Below are 20,911 nucleotides of genomic sequence, written 5' to 3'. Positions count from 1 at the left end.
TCTTCTTGAACACTGCTGAAAGTTATAAGTACAAGTGAATACCTTAACCTAATGTTTTCAAAATGTTCGGCGACTCACTGCAATCATTTTCCAGCAGTGACAAATGTTTGCAGTTTTTCGTATAATAATTTTCTGCTTCTTCTCACAATAATTTAAAATGCCATTTTTCATTTTCAAGCTTTGCAGACATTTGCTGGTTCTACCTGACTGGCGTAGCTTCCGTACTCTTTCTCCTGGTATTGCCCCATTTAATAATACAATAATTACGGAAGATTTGTAGAATCAAAACCTTTAAATTACTCAAAATATTACATAGAGAATAACGTATTTTCCCGAAAATAAGACCTAGCCTGAATTTTAAAAATGACTTTAATATAATAATAAGCCCTCTCCTCAAAATAAGACCTGGTCGATAACGCAAAATTTTGACCTAGTCTTTAGCAAGAAATCTCTCCTACACGTTTAAAATGATTAATAAACTATGTTTTACAGTTAATTTGAATAAAACGTGTTATTTGTAAGTAAATGGATATCGGCGCTCATATTTTGTATGTTCGAAAATCTCGTAATTCTCTACTTTGTAATTTGGTTTTTAACAAGAGAGCTATGCTCAAATATATGGACACGTAGAGTCACATAATTTTGATGACGTCTTAGCGAAAAAAAAAGTAATAGCCTTCTAATAGCCTTTATCTTTAACCACTAAAAATTTCAAAGCAATTGGTCCAGTATTCGAAGAGAAAAGCGACTTTTAAAAACGTGTCAAGCGGTACTGAGTTAGCAGTCAGGCAGCATCTTACCTGTACACTGTAGGCCATATACGGTAATTGATCACAGAACAGTTGTTCCCTTGCAAATTTTATGTTGTTTACACTTTAGGACAGATAATTGATCACAGAACAATTCTTCCCTTTCAAATTTTATGTTGTTTCCAGTAGACTCTCATCAAAATAAACAAATATAGTAGGCTACAAGTGCTACAACGCTTGCATTACTGCACTGGTAGGACCGTGAAAGAATAAGTTACGGTAATTTCATTGTGGTAAGACACCGGTACCGGCACCAGTATCGTACTTACGTACTGAGCTACCAGTACCGGTTAGCAGTCAGCCAGCATCTTACCTGTACACTGTAGGCCATATACGGTAATTGATCACAGAACAGTTGTTCCCTTGCAAATTTTATGTTGTTTACACTTTAGGACAGATAATTGATCACAGAACAATTCTTCCCTTTCAAATTTTATGTTGTTTCCAGTAGACTCTCATCAAAATAAACAAATATAGTAGGCTACAAGTGCTACAACGCTTGCATTACTGCACTGGTAGGACCGTGAAAGAATAAGTTACGGTAATTTCATTGTGGTAAGACACTGGTACCGGCACCAGTACCAGTATCGTACTTACGTACTGAGCTACCAGTACCGGTACCGAACCTGCAGGTCTGATATTCCGTTCCGCATACGATAGGCTATAAAACTTGCATTGCAGCATTAGTAATACCGCGGAAGGAATAAGTCAATTTCACTGCGTTACGGTACCTGTGTGGCAACTTACCAGTACCGACCTACAGTAGCTGTACTACTGAGCAAGACAATCGATCGCGAAACCGCTTGAAATAGGTGTAAAACAGTGTTCCCATGAGTAAAAATAAATACCGCGAAATTTTGTATGAAATATCATATCTCATAGGATTCATATAAAATTTAAGAATAAACAAAAGTAATAGCCTTCTAGAGAAAAAATTAATCTTTAACCACTGAAAATTTCAAAGCAATTGGTCCAGTATTCGAAGAGAAAAGCGACTTTTTAAAAACGTGTCAAAGAACAAGAACAACAAGAACAACAACAACATAATATTGAAACGATCGTTATGTCCACTACGTGTCCAATAAATGAAAATATAAGATCGAAAATAAGCCCGTGTGTAGACTCAGAGTCAGGCCCAAATTGTTCGGGGTCAAAGATCAGCTAAATAAGCAGAGTAAATCGCGACACTGGAGTTGCTTGCCAGTCAAATCGGCTAATACCGGTAGTTTTTGTATTGTTTTTGTAATCGATTGGCTGAAAAATATATAGATAGTCAATAGATAAAGTTTAGCAATGGAGGAGACAGACGAAAATCGTCAGACGAGACATGCGCGTAAAAATGATATGCTCAAGATGTATTACAATGTCGATGGTCAAAATCAATCTTCAGTTTCCGATGGACATCTGGATATTGACAGCAACAATTTCAAACCTGAGGATTACCTTCGCAAATTAAAGCAGGTTGAATTTTTTGAAATGATTCAAATTTTACTAGTCAGCTAGCCCAATTCACATTTGACACTATTATGCAGTTATGTTCCTGTATTAAAATGGTAAATTCTTCATGTTCAAACGCGGAATGCTAAATTTTGATACCCATAATACTGTAATTGCTTACATTATAGAACTAGTAGCCTAGTTTTGTTTTTGCCCAGTACAGCAGTAATTGTAGATGTAGTTTTTCTAATTTTGATAAAACTTTAATTGAGGTTTTTATTGTAAGGAAAAAAATTTGGAGCAGCTGATGGATACTGAACATGACATGGCACGTCAGATACGAACATTGGACAGTGAAATGCAAGTATGTTCTGCATGTTTTTTAAACGGAGTTACGGTTTAAAAGTTTAAATACATGCATTATTATCCAATGATACATAAATATCCCCTGGCCTTTACCGTCCCTCCATATTGGTGCAAAAACCACAAAATGTAGCTGCACATTAAACTCAAACGAAGTGGAACTCGAAACTGTCTCGGCAATAAATTTTGTGGGTTAAAGTCTGATTAAACAAAGCAGATAATTAGGAAACTATTGTCGAGCGAATTTCGCTGGCGTCACAGTTGATTTATTAGTATCTCACAAAGATAGTGCCGCCGTATCCAGTGCTACCAAAACGACGCCCCTCGTTTCAGAGCTTGTTTATATATTGCTAAATCTGGTCAGTTTTTTTAAACATTGAAACATGTGTCATACTATATGAAATATGCTATTCAAGAAAATGTAGCAAAATTGAATATATTTGTTTTAACAGACGTTGGTGTATGAGAACTACAATAAGTTCATCAGTGCGACAGATACAATTCGTACAATGAAACGAGATTTTCATAAAATGGAGGATGAAATGGAGAAATTAACTGCAAATGTTTCATCAGTTGCAAAATTAAGTTCTGAAATTAACAGTACAATGCATGTAGGTTCTTGTTGCTTACCGTATCCTATTTCTTATCAACAGTATTTCAAATTTTTTTAAGGCATTTCTAATTCATCCAAAATTTATTAACATTTTTGTATCATTTTCTTCCTAATTTTAAGATCTTTTACGTCCTCAATTGCATTTGATAACTTATTTGTTGCCACCTAGGTATGCATCTCACTTGCTTTACAAGATAATTGCATACCCATTTTGGTATCTTTTTAATTCTCATATAAGTCTGTTCCTAACCCTAACTAAAGTCACTGAGATCTCACAACCTCCGATATCGCATACCAAAGTAGTATTGTTTTTTTACACCTCCGCTTAGAACTACTAAACCATTTTGTCTATATTTTGACACCAGCTAGCTGATCATGGATTTGAGCAGTTTCTGATGACCCTCTCATACTTTCCGTAATTTCACTTTAGGACAATCGACAGAAAATACTGAAGCTATCAGGAGTTCATTCACTACTTAAGAAGCTGCAGTTTCTGTTTGAATTACCATCCAGATTACAAAGGTGCCTTGACATGAAATCATATTCTGCTGCTGTGACATATTACACCAAAACACGATCTGTTCTTAGTCGTTACCAACACATGGAATCATTCAGTGGAATTCAACGTGACTGTACTGAAATTATGAATCAAGTTATCGAAAAATTAAAAGACACTTTCCATAATAAGGTATGCTTTTTCAGTAAGGGCTTCCAATTCCACATAGGTGCTATTCCATTATGTTTTATTATTATGATTGGGTTCTGTCCATTCATAGGGCGCATCCGTCTATAAGAGTGTTCCATTAAAAATACTCTACTTCATATTTTGTGCAGAATTCTACACCTCAGCAATTAGCTCAATGTGTTGGCTTATTATTACGATTAGGAGAACCACCAGCATCCTTATGTGATGATTATCTTCAACACACAAAACGAAAGTTACTGGAAGATTTAGAGGTTTGAATTTTATATATCATTTAATAATGTAAACGTATGTTTCACTCAAAACGATTAAGCGATAATGATATTCAGTTACAGTGATGTGATCAAAAACTGTTTTAGTTTAGAGCATGGATGGTGAACCGTTCTTGCTGAATATATTATATTTTTTAATGGAAATTTTTTCCGCAGATGGTATTGCAGATAGATTTTTGATCTTTACGTATCACAGATAATTTTCTGTACTCAATTTTGTGAAATTAATTTTTGTAAACATTGACCCCCTGAGTACAAAGATCTGGAAACTAGCATTAGCAATGCATCAATAAATAAATATTTTCATGCTTTTAAAATAGTTTGGGAGGGAATTCTACTTTTCATATACTGTTATGAAATTTTCTGCTTGGCTTCCAAGTTCCAACTACAATAAAGTTGCCAATATCCAACCCCATTTTTAATTCAGATTTCTGTGGACAGTTCTGAATCGCCACATGTAGATGAGTTTTCGAGTACGATTCGATCTATATTAGGCTATATATGGTCATGATTAATTAAGATATACAAGGATTTAACTCTAAAAATCTGATCTCAGCTTGACGTTTCGCACCGCCCTCTTGTATCGGACCTCCAGAAGTATGTGCACCAAGATGGCGCACAACCTGAACATAGTATGTGTACCAGGTTAGAATTCAGGTTGTGTGCCATCTTGGTGCACATACTTCTGGAGCGACCTCGTATTTACTATTCTTATGATTCATCAATATTCATTTTGAATTTTTCTCAGGAACTGGAATCATATCTATCATGCAACTTCCTTACATCTCCATCAATTACTAGAAGTTCAACAAAAACTACTATAGTCGCAGAAGATAGCAAAAGTATTGGAAATACCAATGAAGAAACAGATGAACATACTGATGATATAGTTGAACAAGAAAATACCAGGTAAAACTTTAAGCCTTCAAAATTAAATACCCTGTTGACATGTTTTTTGTAGCTCATGAATCCTTATTAGGTTTATAGGCATCTTCACGTTATTTGAGTCTTGAATATATACGGTATACTTTGATGAAATGAGTGTGGTAAAAGACTTAGCCTAACTGTCACAAGTATTTTATTAATGACTCCTGCCTGCTTTGCACCTTTATAAACATGGGCCAATTTGAAAATTCTGTATTTTTTGGATAATTATGCAGACTTAAATATCTGGATTTTGTAACATGCTCAAGCTTACACTGTTGTACGGTGGTATTGTTAGGTCCATGCTAACAACTTTCCAGTCATTTGTATCCTAGCCTATATTGAAAATATGGAGGAAATATTGTTCAAAAAAGATACCAATTAAGTTTTCTTATTGTCTTGGTTTAGGTTGTTGATCGACGTATTAGAATTCATTGATCGAGGCAGTAATGGATTTTTGAGCAATTTGTCGTTAACAATTGCTGCATATGAGAATCTATTTGTTAATCAAACAAAAAACATTCCTGAAACTTTATTTCAAGAAATCGCAGAAAGTTCAAGCATGAGCGAAATTCAGGTGACATTGTTATGGATATTTTCTTGCGGTATTTCTTTCACATCCTCAAATCTGTTTTCTGCAAACTTAAATCTTTCTTTTATGCAACTAGATATATGGGTGACATCAATTTTTATAAAATTCTGCTTTCTTTTTCATATAAGCCCTCATTTTCACTCTTTAAAATATCTTCTGACAATATTTTTTTTCGTCCTATATTTTGACTTAATTTTAGTTCTTGTGTTTAAATTTCGAGCATTTTAGAATTGAGCTTGGCATATTTGGTACTAGTTTATCCAACATTTGTCAAATTTTTGAATATTTTGATTTACATATTTAATTTAATATATATGTTCTTGCTTTTATTTTCCATGGATGACTCTTCATTAAATTTACACATTCACAATATCTTATGCTTTGAGTCTCGACTAAATCTTGTATTAAATGATGTTTTACTGACAGGAGGACATGTCAAGAGTTGCAAGTGACAAATTGACTGTCTTCGTGAATGAACAGTTGAAACACTATTTTACTCTCGTGGAAAAACGATTGGATTTTGAAAAAGAGAGCAGTGATAATGCTCTTTTGGTCAGAGCTTTGGATAGATTCTACCGCAGGTAAGTTTTCAATGCTTTTTTAGTTACTTTGATACTGTCTGGTGACTACCTTACTGTTAGGAATTTACAGTAACAATGGGCGGTGAACATATAATATATCAGAAAAAATGCTCAACTTTGTCTTTATTTTTGTAAGATTGCACATTACAAATCCAAATTTGGCTGAGAAAAATTTCTATTATTTTATAATTTTGATGCAAAATATATTTATTCAGAATGATTAAAGTTGATTACAAGGAGGAATTATGAAACATTTCAATTTTGGATGTACTAAACTGATATAGCCTTTGCCTAAATTGAGCAATACTGCTGGTCTGTTGCATTTGTGGCTAACCACTTGTTAATCTAATGAACAATATCCCCAAATCCCAACTCATTAATATTTATGACAAGGTTTATATAATTTTTCCCTTATGTCTTTGATATTGAACAAAAACTTTTTTTCCAAGTTCTAAAGGCGCTCCAGAAGTATGTGTACCAATATGGAGGTAACTAATTTTGCTCGCCTATTTTACATCAAGTTGTGTGGAGGGGACTGAAATCTATGGGCAGGGGGTATATTCACTTGGCTAACGCAGACAGTCCCCAAACTCGTAATAGAACTAAAATAAGGAAAATCGGTATAAAATTATGGCATAAATCCAACCTGGTGCACATACTACGGGAATACCGTTTCAAATATATATTTGGCTAGTATGGAGGTTGGTACCTTTTTTATCTATTAGTGGATACTCTTATTTTATTCTTACAAAACAATTATATATTTTAAAATTTGTTTTCAATATAATTAAGTTACGTAAGCTTCTGACACATTCTTCAAACTTTGATACATTATCACAAGAACAGTGGTACGCACTGATTATGACAAAGCTTCTGAGACTTAAACAAAGCTATGGAAGTTGATTCAACAAGACAACCATATAAAATATATGAGGATTGCCGTAATAAATGAGGCATTTTTATATAAACAAATAAATGAAATCTAATGGCATTAAATTGTTACTCTGTATTACTATCCTTCTTCTTTGCAGATTGCAAGCAACTCGAAATTTGCTTCCTAGTGTTGATGTGATGACACCAAGCTGCAATATTGTTATCAAGTCTGCTAAATCAAGATGTGAACATTATAACACTGCATTAAGACAATATTTTTCTGATTGTCTGACTGATGCTAGACATATCATAGCTGCATCGAAAACATCTGGTGGTAAGAGAACAATAATATTTTGCAAAAGCAGGGGCTTGCCGTCAAACTGCCCGGAGTTGGAGTCGAAATTTAGAATTTCTCGAAGTCGTAATTTCACATGTTGATGATGATAATAGAGATAAAAGTAAAAAAAAATTCAAAATCCAAAAGACATCAAGATTATTAGGAATTTTCAACAGTCTAATATTAAATGAGTCTGACATACATCAATGATTTGATTTGCGTCAGGAGCTGAAGGGGTAATTAAAATTTTCAATGACACAAGGGTTAGGGGCGAATCTATTAAAATCTATTAAAAAATATTCAACACCAAATCCCTGTCTTTTTATTAATAATAACTTCTGTACTAATCATGAGGTGTGGATATGTGATTTTCTTAACTTTGAGTTGGGCTGATTCCCAGTTTGATACTATTGCCAAAGGATGTTTGGCATACTTTGAAATGCATGTATTGATGTCAAAATCATGTAAAAAAAAATCATATTTTCTATGACCTTGTATGTACTTGATTATCCCCCTTTTTCAGGCAAATCTACAAGCTTCAACATGTTGGATCTACTGAATACAACTGCTTCATCCATATTAAATCAAATCAAATCTGTTCTTGCTGATGTTCAACTATTCACTGCTCGAGATATTAATTTTTCTTCCAATCCTTTCTTTAAGTAAGCAACAGATTAGGTAGTTTGTACTTGATCAGCTCTCAGCTATATATCAGCTGATTTTTAAGGTTTATTCTAAGTATAGTAGAAGCTTTCACACATGCTCTGCTTTTTGTAATGAAATCATGAATAATGTATCTTCCTATTACATAGATGTTGTCAAGTTGAAGCATCTTTGATCAAACTTAATAATATTGAGTAAAATATGGTTAGCTTGGTGAAAATGGGCAGTCTGAACAGGGGAAATGCTATCTATGACTGTTGTGGTTAGCTCTTCTATCTTTGAACATAACTGAATAAAAACAACTAAACAAGATTGGAGTTAAAGGTAGTGAAGAGTCTTCTTTAATCTCATCAAGTCAAGGCATCTTTTATTAAACTACATCTACCGGTAGTTATCCCTGATGTCACTTTTAGATTTTTTCAATAATGGGCAGCACCCAGCTTTGTTCATGTCATATTATTCGACACGTTTAGTGGACATAACGATCGTTTCAAAATTTTGTTGGTATTGTTATTTGTCTCCATCATTTTAAAAAAATCGCTTTTATTTTCGAATACTGGACCAATTGCTTTGAAATTTTAAGTGGTTAAAGATAAAATTTTTCTCCAGAAGGCTATTACTTTTTTTTCGCTATGACGTCATCAAAATTATTGCCATTGGGTGGCGCTACGTGTCCATATATTTGAGCATAGTTCTCTTGTTTTATGTTGGACTTGTTTCTTGCCTATTGAATGAAGTTTCTGGCAAATGAACAAATTTAATATTCTAATACATAGAATGTACTGAAGCTTAGAAATTTTATCTCAATTTGAACTATCAATTGGGATGGTCACAGTCACAGAATTGTGCTATTGTAACATGTCTTCCCTTTTCTTCGTTTACAGTAAAGAATTCCCAGCCAAATGGGTCAGAGAGGAAATCATTGTCAATTTCATCCATGATTTCTGCAAGTGAGTGTTACATATAGTTTATACTTTATAAAGCACTTTTTGTCATTAATGGATGGTGCTTGATCATATGAAGTATATTAGACAACTTGATTGTTTATAAAGTTATTGTTTACTTCACAATAGATTTTTTGCTTTCTTTATATAGCCGAATCTATTATTAAATATTAGCATTCCAGTAGCATGTGAATTTACTCAATTTTTATTATATGAGTATGATCTCCAGGCACCTACATTAGATATCACTGAATTAATTGCTTCCTGCTTAGTTTATACTCCTGTGAGCACAATTCCTAAGAATATTTCAATGGCTATAATTCGTTTACAAATGACATTTTTTTTGCTCTAGAGTTATGGAGGGTTTCTGCTCTCCCAATAAAAGTCCTGGCGGAAAATCACCTTCTCCGCCACCAGCTTTGTTACTTCTTCTGTCAAGATTGTGCAAAGACTTTGAATTATCGACTGTTGCTTATGTTCTGACTTTAACTGATGAACAGTTTGCTATATCTGAAAGAGATAAAGTAACATCGGTGAGAAACATGAAAATGAATGTGGAGATCGTACTTTTCAACTCAAAAAGCGTTGAAATCTGATACTAATTTTTGCGATCTTGCGAATTCTTTCTTGCCGTGTCATGATATGAACTTTTATTTAATTCAGCAATTACTCCATTTCGTTCTTTGCAATTCTAAATGCAATGGTGAACTTTTTTTTACCACACAGTTTTTATTTGTAGCTTCAACTGTTGCATATAACCTATTTTGTCATGATATAAACTCTTAATTTATTCACCTATTATCCTGTTTATATTTTGCAATGCAAGAGCAATTATTGCAAGAAATATGCCATAATTCATATCTCACTTATTGTAGGCTGCAGATCTAACTTCTCAAGTAGGACTGATAGCTCAACGTATTCTTGAGTGCTATGTAAAGCAATGTGGTCAATCTGTTTCAAAAATGCTACGAACAAGTGTTGAAACTCGAGATTGGGCAAGATCTGTTGAACCGAGACAAGTCCGTGCTGTGATGAGAAGAGTGGTTGAAGAAATTACTCAGATTGATGTTGAAGTATGTTGATTTTATATGAAATTGTGTCAATAAGACATGATGATTCTAATTAAGTTCAATATTTTTGAGAGCTTGGTACTAATATATCTTAATAAAGAATATGATCTTCAAATATGTACTTCATATATGCTTTTAGATATATATACAGTATATTTCAAGAGATGATGACAATACCCTTTTGAAAAAGCCCTGATTGAAACAGCAACCAGTATTCAAGTGATAAATAAAACACTAAGTGATGTCAATATGGAGATTTATAATATAATACTGTTTAGGTGGCAAGTAAATAAGCTGTCTAGTGTCTAGTTTGCTGCAATTCTCATCCAACTTGTCCTGAGTTAAAAGGGGCTTGATTGAACAGCAGGCTAATGAATGGCTTTATTATCTCATTGTTGAGAATATACTACAAATGCAAAAACAACTAAATGTTGCAAAAATTTTGTTTATAATGAAGGTTGGATCCTTATATGAGGAAGGTTTAAGAAAAGCTCGGAGTAGTGATAGCAGTAAACGAACATTTCAGCATCCTACATCAACATCAAGACAACGCGACAGAGGACATTGGGGAAATTATGCTCAAAGGTAAATGTTCAATTCTGGGTATGGTTCGTGCAAGAATTTGTCTCGAGACATGTTTACAGGCAGTCATAGAGATGATGCTACTGGATTGGAAAGGACTAAAATGCTTTTTGATAGTTTTGATAGTTATTTTATTTTATCCACTACACCTCTACTATAAATACTCTTTATTCAGCTGTAAAACTTTGGTCCTTCCTTAGTGATGACCTGTACATGTGATATGTGTGTTTGCTAATATCTCATATTATCATTTTAGTTACGGTACTATTTGCTCGAAAATTTTTGTCGGAGTGTGGTCTTGTGGTGCACAGTGGATCGACTAGAGCTCTATCTCAATATCTTTAATTAGGGGCCAGTCGGGCAACCGCCCAACCCTTATGTTCACACAACCCTTTAAAAAGCAAGGTGTCTCATCCGCATGATGAAAATGGGCCAGGTATGATAGCCATTGGTCAATATTGACTGATGTCATTGTTTTATTTTCTCCTATTTCTAAATATTTAATACTTTTATATCCAGTTCCAACATGGATAACAGTCTGATGAGCAACATACAGAAACTATTTTCTGAACGAGTTGATGTTTTTGGTCCAGTTGAGTTTTCAAAAATGTCTGTGCTTACGAGTGTAGTTAAAATTGCATTAAAAACACTACTGGAATGTGTCAGACTTCGAACATTCGGGAAATTTGGCTTACAACAATTGCAAGTAAGAATAAGATAATTATTTTTTAGTTATAAAATAATAAGGTGCATTTGGTGGTTGGTTGATGTGGTTTAGTTTATATTACAAGGTTTAGTTATATTATAGTTGTCTGGAAATACTTATGAAATGCATACTTATTTTTTAAAATATGAGCGATAGCATCTTAATTATAGGATTTCCAAGATAGGATTTTTATGTTTATCCCAGGGGAGAGGAAAGTAATAATACGGCCCATGTTTAGCTTTTTGATGGCGTCCAGTTATCTTTTGATGCAAAATACTGCTTATGCTTCAGGACCTTAAAATATGTGAACCTAATATCCAGCCAAAGTCTTTCTCAGCTAACCCACTGTTCAAGCACATGTTATCCTTCTGATCTTACAATTTCCAGTGTTATTCGCATTTGATAAGATTTGAGGTTTTGCCTGCAGTGTGACTCTTGAATTTGAATGGTGTTCTCCGCTAGATTAGTGAATGAAAAATCGTTAAAAGTGGAATGTTTAGACACATTGTGCCTATAGAAACGACTGACTTTTAATTTTCTCTTTTCCCAGGTAGATTGCCATTACTTGCAGATGTATTTATGGAGGTTTGTATCCGATGAAAACATTGTACATTGTATGTTAGATGAAGTTATCTCAAGTGGGATTCATCGTTGCATTGATCCAATGAGGATGGAACAAAGTGTGATTGAGGTCATCTGTGAACGTGGATAATATGGTAGATTAGTACGTTCAGTGCAATAAATCATTTATGTGGATTTCTCGGACATCAAAGAAGCGACGCAAAAGCCAGCGGAGAAATGAAACGAAATGCACAATAATTTGGAAAACAAACATAATATTGTGTTTATACACTTCCAACTTGTCCATGTTTAAAAAAAGGAAAGCAAACAAAAAAGTATTAAATATATAACATCTAAACACTTACACCTTGATAGGATACATAGTCGTATTGCAAAAAGTGAATATATGTGTGTGCATTACTTGTGTGGAATACTTGTGCAATACTTAGCAAGTCCCTTGTTTCTTCGAATGCTATTTATTCCTGTAATGTAATGTTTGATTAGGATATCTCTTAGCATTAGTAGCCTATACAATTTTATCTTTCTTGATTTGTGGCACATCAATTGTGGTTTGCTCTCTTTATGTTGTAGTAGTAGTAAATGTCTGGTTCCGATCCTGTTGTGCATGTACTTTGTTTCATGATGGGTGGTAGGTTTCTTGATCATATCTTATCTTCGGTTGTCCAATGTAACTTTGAAATGGATTTTGGGCTAATAGCATCTTATCCATGTAAGTATGCTCGGAATCTTATCTATTTCGCACTTGGGGATTAAACTATTCTTTGTCAGCCTATTATAAACAGTGCTTACTAGAAGTGGCAGGGAGTATATTTCATCTTTTCTCAATTATCTGGTGGTCATCAACACCTTCATTGCCTAAGAACAGTGCTTTCTCCATTACTGCCCTAAGTCTGTTTGCGAGGATGAGCGTTTGTTTTTAGGTAACTCGTAACTTTGATCATTGTTTGTCAGTGTTCAAACTAAATTTTATAGCATCCGATACTTCAAATGAGTTCGATCCACCTGCTGCTGAACAATGAGTGTCCATCGATGAATTATCAATAAGGTATTTCACTAAGAATCGCACATTATTTTCGAATGTTTCTCTAACGAGTTGCGGTAAGGTTGAAATGTATTGGCGCGGGGACTGTTGCTTCTTTCAAGTTCATTAGTAACAAACGCCGTCGTCTCTCGTATGAGCAAGCCAGTCCGAGTTCAATCGTCAAAACTACGACCTTCGCGAAATGGAAGTAATTAAATTTACAGGGTTGTTCAGCAAAGAGATAAATTCCAGTTTAAGGTGGTAATAATGCTTTATTTGTGACTCACTTGTACAACTTTTGATTGATCGAAAGTTCGTTTACATTCCACATCGTTTTACGACGCATAGTTCGAAAGTATTGTGCCCTCAGGTGCGTCAGTGACTATTCTCCTCTCAGTCAATATCACGCTTCAACGGATGCACATATTTTCGGAACTTTCGCTGCGAATTTGTGTGAAATCGATCCTAGACGCAAAGTACGAATTGTTAATTGGCTCAGCTGTTTGAGATAGGCAAACCCGAAAGAACAAAAGATACCGTACATTAATTGTTATCCAGGGGTCGGCTCAAAAGTTAAGTCGTAGAAAAGATTTTGGGTTTCATGCTGAAGGAAGATATTTTATCTCGGTATGTGCTGACTTTGAAAGGACAAGAAAACAATGCATACAATAATTCATTATACACTGGCCTTCAAAGATAAACTTGGTCCGCAAAGTTATGATCGTCGTTGTTTGGTGCGTAAGTCTGTTTCCTATACTGTAATTCTATATCCTGAATCAGTGCAGTTTATTGTATTTCACGAGGTGAGATGGAACATGCAGTAGTACGCACTCATGTGAATTCCGTCTTGTGTATTGTAGACCATTTATTTTATGGGTATGCGAGGGCGAACAACCGTAGCAAGGTTAAATCGTTGAAAGAACTGAGATAGAAGTAATACAGGAACACTGCACTATATTTTTCTGACCTGATAATTGCAGAATTGGGGTTTGATAGACCCACTTGAAAGAAATATAGAAAGTTGTAAAAAAATATATTATTTCCGATGCATGAAAATTAAAGGATTTACCTAAGTTACTTCTGTACTTAGGAATCATGTTACCTGTAAAAAAGTTAAATGCGAGAACAATAGGTCTACCAATCTAAGCAAGAAATGATAACTATATCCAGATATCTGTTTCTTTATAATGCTCTTTTCATTACTACATTTGGAAAAATTCATTTCACAATGACTGTAGTCTGGATTTATCGGACGGTGTGCTGTTACGCTCACTCCAGAGATAATAATTTTCATTTGACATCACAAAATAACCGTCTTAATTTTATTTCACAGTTTGAAATGTACATTGCTTTGGCATCTGTAACATCCAGTATAGTATGCTTTGTTGTAATAAAGCTACAACTAGTGATTTTTCATGTGAAGTAATTTTACTGGATGATACCGTGTTGCCATTCCGAAGTAACATTCATTTTAAGGAAAGCAATAAGACACAAGGAATATTTGATGCTGTATGCGACCATTTAAATTTAGCCGAAAGGGATTACTTTGGATTGCGGTATAAAGATAAAACATTTCAAACCCACTGGTTGGATTTATACAGAAGATTTCGTGATCATGAGGGATTTATTGAGGGTGAAAATCCTCATAAACTCCATTTTGGGGTCAAGTTTTATGTTGCTGACCCCACAAGTTTAAGAGAAGAGATAACTCGCTATCAGTTTTTCCTGCAACTAAAACAGGATGTGTTATCTGGAAGACTGCCATGTGACTTTAAAAAAGGTGCCGAACTTGCCGCTTTGGTTCTGCAATCTGAGCTGGGTGATTATCAAAATCAAGACCATGCTCCTGGTTATGCTTCAGAGTTTCGATTTATTCCAAATCAAGATGAAGAATTTGAAAATGTTGTCGAACAACTGCATAAAGGATACTCAGGACTTGTACCATCTGAAGCAGAACTTATGTATTTGCGTAAATGTAAACAGCTTGATATGTATGGACTTGATATTCACAATGTTAAAGATGAGTTTGGAACTGATTATATAATCGGTTTGTCAGCTAGGGGTGTTGAAGTACGGAAGTATAAACGAAAAGTTCGGATTCACTACTGGCCTTTGATAAATCATATAGAGTTCAAGGATAAACAGTTTAAAATTCATGTAAAAAATAAAAATTGTGATGATTCTGTTTATTTATTTATCACTCCTTCGCGACCGGCCAGCAAATATCTCTGGAAAAGATCAATCGAACAGCATGCTTTCTTCCGACTTGTTCAAAGTGACAATGCAGTATCTTCTACATCTCTTCTAGGAAAAAAATTTAGGTATAGTGGTCGTACCGAGGCCGAGATGCTCCATTCTCAAACTGATCGAGAGGAACCTGAAGTCTTGAGAAACAGGAGCAAAAGGTATCCAAGTCGTTCATCAATAAATACACAAGAAAACTATAGAATATCAGTGAATCCAAAGAGAACAGAAAATGGTTACACATCCAAATCAACATCTCAAAGTGAAGTTTTTAAAACAGTGGGTTTGAATGGAGATCAAAGAAGCATTAGTGATGAAAATTTACTCGAAAGGAAAGGTATGTTTGGAACGACAACAGAAGGAGGAATTAGCAACAATTACATAACTCCTAAAAGTGAAAGAAGGGAGCGAAACAGACACTTACAATCGCTGAGTGACTCTGAGAACAAACACCGTAAGACAAGATCAAGGCATGGAAAATCTAGTGGAGAAGAGTCTGATGGGCCAAGCCGCCGAAGGATACGATCAAGAAATCGCAACAGGGGTGATAACAGTGGAAGTGAAGGTGAGGGTGTAAGAAGAAGACGCAGAAGGGCATATCATACCGACACAGAAATGTTAGATATGAATTTGAATCGGACTGACGATATTAATGCACAATTGAATGTTGTCAATGGAGTTCGTGAAAGGACTGGTGCTAAAACAGATGGGGTAAGGTCAGATGATGGTAAATCTGATACTAGATCTAATCATAGCAGGCATAAAAGAACAAGAAAGAAAATGAATCGATTATCAAGAGAAGATGCAACTGCACAGCATATACTTTGGAAACATATTCAAAAAGAACAAGAAGATCCGAGTAATTATACAGAAGAACAGCTTCAGGATATTCCTTACACAGAAATTAAAACTGAAGGAAACCCTTTGCCGTTAAAGCTCCGTCGCCATAGTCGAGGACACAGTTCACCTGGAAATCGTAGAAGCTCATCAAAGTCTTCAAGCATGAATGGAAGGCCAAAAAGGGAAAGTTCTACAACAATTGGAGATGGTCTTGTGTCCCCACTTCCAGTGACAACAACAGTAGCAAGGGATAAGTTAGCAGTCGGAGCTAAACAACAGTCATCTCATCAACATGGAGGTAGGCACAAGACTAGAAGATCTCCACCTGATCCTATGCATGATTGGGATACTAAAGCAAGGCGTTATAGTGCACAAAAAAGTTCTTCGAGATCGAAACATAATTCTCCGAATACAGAAACCCCACGATCAGTGAAACTTAGTGGACTAGATTTAACTGCCTCCACACAGGTTTAAGAATTTTGATTAATGCTTGATATCATTGTTGAATTATATCTTCTAATATGGTATAAGTTTTACCTAAGGCTTGCTAAGAATTCATATATTATTGTTTTAATGCATGTATTACAATTTGATTCAAATAATTTTCTACTCATCTGAAAATGTGTTTTAAGCATGAAATTAATAGGAATACAGTGCAATTGATGTAATTTGTTACCCACATTCCAATCACACTTGATGTCCTGTTTGCTGCTTCCAAATTATTCATTCACAAAATTCAGTAGATGTACTACTAACAATGTGATATTGTTCTCTAATGCGTGACGGAATAATAATATAGAATGACTGTTACTGTGATAAATGTAACACAAAATGATCATATTCAAAATGCCAGTTGTATTGATTGAAGAGGTAAAGTACCAGCTTTGAACTTGAATTTTTCGGACTTCACTTTTGAAACTGTGCATTGGCCGAAATTATTTTGGTCTTCCACTCTCAATATGTTTGTATGATATTGTCGAATTCGAATACTTGAAATATTGGCAAGTTAATCGCAATTGAATCACACATTATTAGGCAATTAAAACCAATAGTATTTTAGTGATACAGTGTTTAATTAAATTTCTTTTATGTCTAGTGTTATAACCTCCATTTATTGTGTTATATGTAATAATCAGCAATTCATATATACGTTCCGTTGTTACAATTGCACTAAAATTCTTGATTCTTTCATATTATATTTGTAATTTCATATTGATAGCAAAATGCACATTAAATATTGTATACTGTAAAAAATACATTAATTTTAAACATATTTTTAAATTAACTCACTTTTTAAATAACGTATTTCAACATCCGATTGAATTTTCTATTAAGAGATGGTGCACAAATTTGTTTATGTTTATTGTTCTGTATATTAAATAGTATGTCAAACAGTAGATGACAACCTGAATTTTATGTTAGATTATTTGCCAAACATGTCAATATGATTTCGCCAACATTCTATACCTGGGTCCAACTGGATGTAATTTTTGTGAAATGTGTAATTTACTGAAATTTTCAAAAAGTTGATTCAGGAAATATTTTCATCTTTCTCAATGAAAATATCAATATCATAAATCCATATTCGGATAATAAAATCTCTTTCTACCGTCAGAGTTTCCTATGGTCTCTCATATATTCTCCAATTTTAGTGATAATTTCCAAACAATGCAGTATTTCTGTTTGTGCGTTGCTGTATGTATTTTTAGTAGATTATATACTAACAGTTTTGAATATTTCTTCATTTAGCTTTAGTGGCTGCAACATATTTTTTTCATTCAATCATTTTCCGAATCTATAGTAGAAATGCTTTCTTCCAGTCAGAAATTATTCTGTTGTCAAGTACAGCCGTTGCTGGGCGATTCAGCAATAATCGATTACGGGCATAATTTTTGACTGGTTTAGTCCGCTAGCCTAATATATCACTCATCCATCTGCACGCAGTATTTTCATTTGTTTCAATACAATTACCTTCATATATAGATAACTTTGTATGCATTCATTTCTTGATCAGTTACATGTGTAATTGAAGCACGTATTCAGTAGTTGCCATGGTTTCTCACGTGTGCTCCGATGACACGCAACTAATGAAAATGATTAAAAACTTCTCGCTCCAATCACGGATGTGAGTAGCGATGGATAAATCCCTCAAATTACATTTTATGCGTTGAAAGCCATTTGTCAACGACAGTGAATTCTCACCCTCGTTGAGATGAAACTTTTTCTTCAAAGTTTCTAAGTTAAAGTTTCTAAGTTACTAAGCTAAATTCTCAATGCATAAAAGAAAGACAATTGCCACGATCTCGCACATATTTAATTTTGGATCAATCTGTAGGCGTTGCGGTATTAAAATAGAGACTGGTGCTTGTACACACTTAAAGTACTGTAGTGGAAAGAGAGGGAGTTAATTTATTTGCTAATTAGAATATAGTACCGATATATAAATAAAAGCAAAAGGTTTCAATACAAACTACCTGGTAGCGATACCACCGTAAGGTTATCAAAATCAATTGCCATCAGTCAGCTTCTTAACGAGATGAAAAATGGTTTGTTTCAAAGAGTATTTAGGATACTTCTGCTAGGGTAGCGATCTCGGAATTTTAATTTTCGAAGAGTTACGAGAAAATGGCGACAAATCGTGAAAAAACTAAAACTTCCTCAACGCTCGGCGCATTTTTTCGCTGATGCTATTGAAACAAAACACCAATTCTTTGGGTGAAGCTTTTTACTGGGGTAACAGCATAACCCACGTGAGAAATTTTAACCAGATCGGCTCGTCAGTTTAGATGCTACAGCTAAACACACAGACAGACAGAACGACAGAGAATAAAGAAGGTCGCCTAGAGCGGGGTGCACAGGAGGACGTGAGATCAATTACTCTGCGGGCCGCATTTAGATTTCGGAGCCGGTGCTGATATTTTCATTCACAGATTTGGATTCTGTTATTTCACTTTTCCATCCTAATTTCTTTCTTGGGGCCTCTTCCCATCCTTTTTATTATTTGATTGTGGACACCCACTGCGCTGGAGCGCCCGCCGCTGGACTCATCATTTTCTTCGACATGACGTTCCTGCTAGCGTCGCTGCCTCATATTTCCTATACGACTTGGGAAGAACGCTGAGCGTGAGATCTTCTCCCGCAATGCCTGCTGGCATACATTTCCTTGACAGCTTTTTCCGACTTGTTCCTATTTCCTTTCTCCATCTTCACTTTCCTTTTTATTGTGTCCTGCCTGCCTCGCTGATTTCTTTTTTCACTCGCAGCCCCCCATTTATTGTGTCTGTTGCTTCCTTCCATTTCTCTTATCTTTCATTGCTGCGTTATTTCATTTATTTTCAGCCATTTTACTTGCAGCGATTTTTATTGTGTCCTGATTTCCTTCTTCCCCAACTACTAACTTTTCCCAGTCATTTTTAATTTAAATCATAATTTATTTTTTGGGCCTAGTTGATTTTTTTTTACTTGCAGCCATTTTCTCTTTTTTCACTGGTGTCGTCTGCTTCTCAAATTCTCCATATTTAATTCCCTTCAATGGGGTCTCGCTGATTTCCTTTCATATATCCTTTAATAACGTTTTCATTTATTTTCTTCACCCCACTACTTTTCCAGCATTTTACTTGCAGCGATTCTTTTTCAGTCGCAGCCCCTTTGCGGCTTGGCTGGCTGGCTCCCTTTGGGACTACTTGGACTGATGCTTTTGGGACTACTTGGACTGATGCTGTCTGCCTTTTCACTCGGCTGTGACCTACTTGGACTGCCCTTTCTTCCTTGCCTGCCCTCTTTACTCTTCTATTATGCCCCTTTCTATTAAGCCCCTTTGCGGCTTGGCTGGCTGGCTCCCTTTGGGACTACTTGGACTGATGCTGTCTGCCTTTTCACTCGGCTGTGACCTACTTGGACTGCCCTTTCTTCCTTGCCTGCCCTCTTTACTCTTCTATTATGTGTGGTATTTGCTGGCGGCTGGAGCTCTTCTCAACTTTTCTCGGCTGCTTCTTCCCTCTTGTCTGTTGGACTGATGCTTTCTGCCTTTTCACTCGGCTGTGAACCTTGGACTTGACTTGACCCTTTCTTCCTGCCTGCCCTCTTTACTCTATTATGTGTGGTATTTGCTGGCGGCTGGAGCTCTTCTCAACTGCTTCTTCCCTCTGTCTGCCTTTTCACTCAGACTGATGCTGTCTGCCTTTTTTCTTCCTGCCTGCCCCTCTTTACTCTATTATGTGTGGTTTGCTGGCGGCTGGATCTTTTCTCAACTGCTTCTTCTTCTCTGTCTGCCTTTTCACTCGGCTGTGACCTACTTGGACTGCCCCTTTGGTATTTTTGCTGGCGGCTGGAGCTTTTCTCGGCTGCTTCTTCCTCTGTCTGCCTTTTTCACTTGGACTGAGATGCTGTCTGCCTTTTCACTCGGCTGTGACCTACTTGGTTGGACTGCCCTTTCTTCCTGCCTGCCCTCTTTACTCTATTATGTGTGGTATTTGCTGGCGGCTGGAGCTGGCTGGACTCTCCATCTTCAACGTTTTTACTCTATTATGTGTGGGTATTGCTGGCTGGACTCCTTATTCCCTCCCCTCTCGATCTTCAACGTTTCTTGGACTGACCTGACTCTGATCTCCTCGCCTGCGGCTTTGCTCCTCATGGGCTCCTTCTTCCTCTCTGCCTGACCTTTCAATCTTCAAACTTTTCTCGGCTGCTTCTTCCTCTGTCTGCCTTTGGACTGATGCTGTCTGCCTTTTCACTCGCTGGGACCTACTTGGGCTG

General features: G+C 35.6%; 2 protein-coding genes across 2 annotated transcripts; both read left to right on the top strand.

Annotated features, from left to right (window-relative positions):
• The first annotated feature begins 1,966 nt into the window (after window positions 1–1,966).
• On the top strand, window positions 1,967–12,644 carry LOC120336538 (vacuolar protein sorting-associated protein 51 homolog). The gene is made up of 16 exons (XM_039404232.2): window positions 1,967–2,270; window positions 2,533–2,610; window positions 3,062–3,220; window positions 3,653–3,910; window positions 4,057–4,179; window positions 4,946–5,106; window positions 5,530–5,698; window positions 6,140–6,294; window positions 7,326–7,501; window positions 8,028–8,166; window positions 9,052–9,117; window positions 9,464–9,644; window positions 9,987–10,184; window positions 10,639–10,766; window positions 11,283–11,469; window positions 12,020–12,644. Exons 1-16 carry the CDS (start codon window positions 2,103–2,105, stop codon window positions 12,179–12,181), a joined length of 2,508 nt encoding a protein of 835 aa, XP_039260166.2. The 5' UTR covers window positions 1,967–2,102; the 3' UTR covers window positions 12,182–12,644.
• Window positions 12,645–14,262: 1,618 nt separating this feature from the next.
• LOC120336541 (band 4.1-like protein 4) lies at window positions 14,263–18,143 on the top strand. The gene has a single exon (XM_039404237.2). It carries the CDS (start codon window positions 14,450–14,452, stop codon window positions 16,628–16,630), a length of 2,181 nt encoding a protein of 726 aa, XP_039260171.2. The 5' UTR covers window positions 14,263–14,449; the 3' UTR covers window positions 16,631–18,143.
• Window positions 18,144–20,911: the final 2,768 nt, after the last annotated feature.

This window comes from Styela clava, chromosome 2 (genome assembly GCF_964204865.1).
Source record: "Styela clava chromosome 2, kaStyClav1.hap1.2, whole genome shotgun sequence".
NCBI lineage: Eukaryota > Metazoa > Chordata > Ascidiacea > Stolidobranchia > Styelidae > Styela > Styela clava.
Note: the sequence above shows the minus strand (reverse complement) of the source record. Positions and strands in the feature narration are given on the sequence as shown.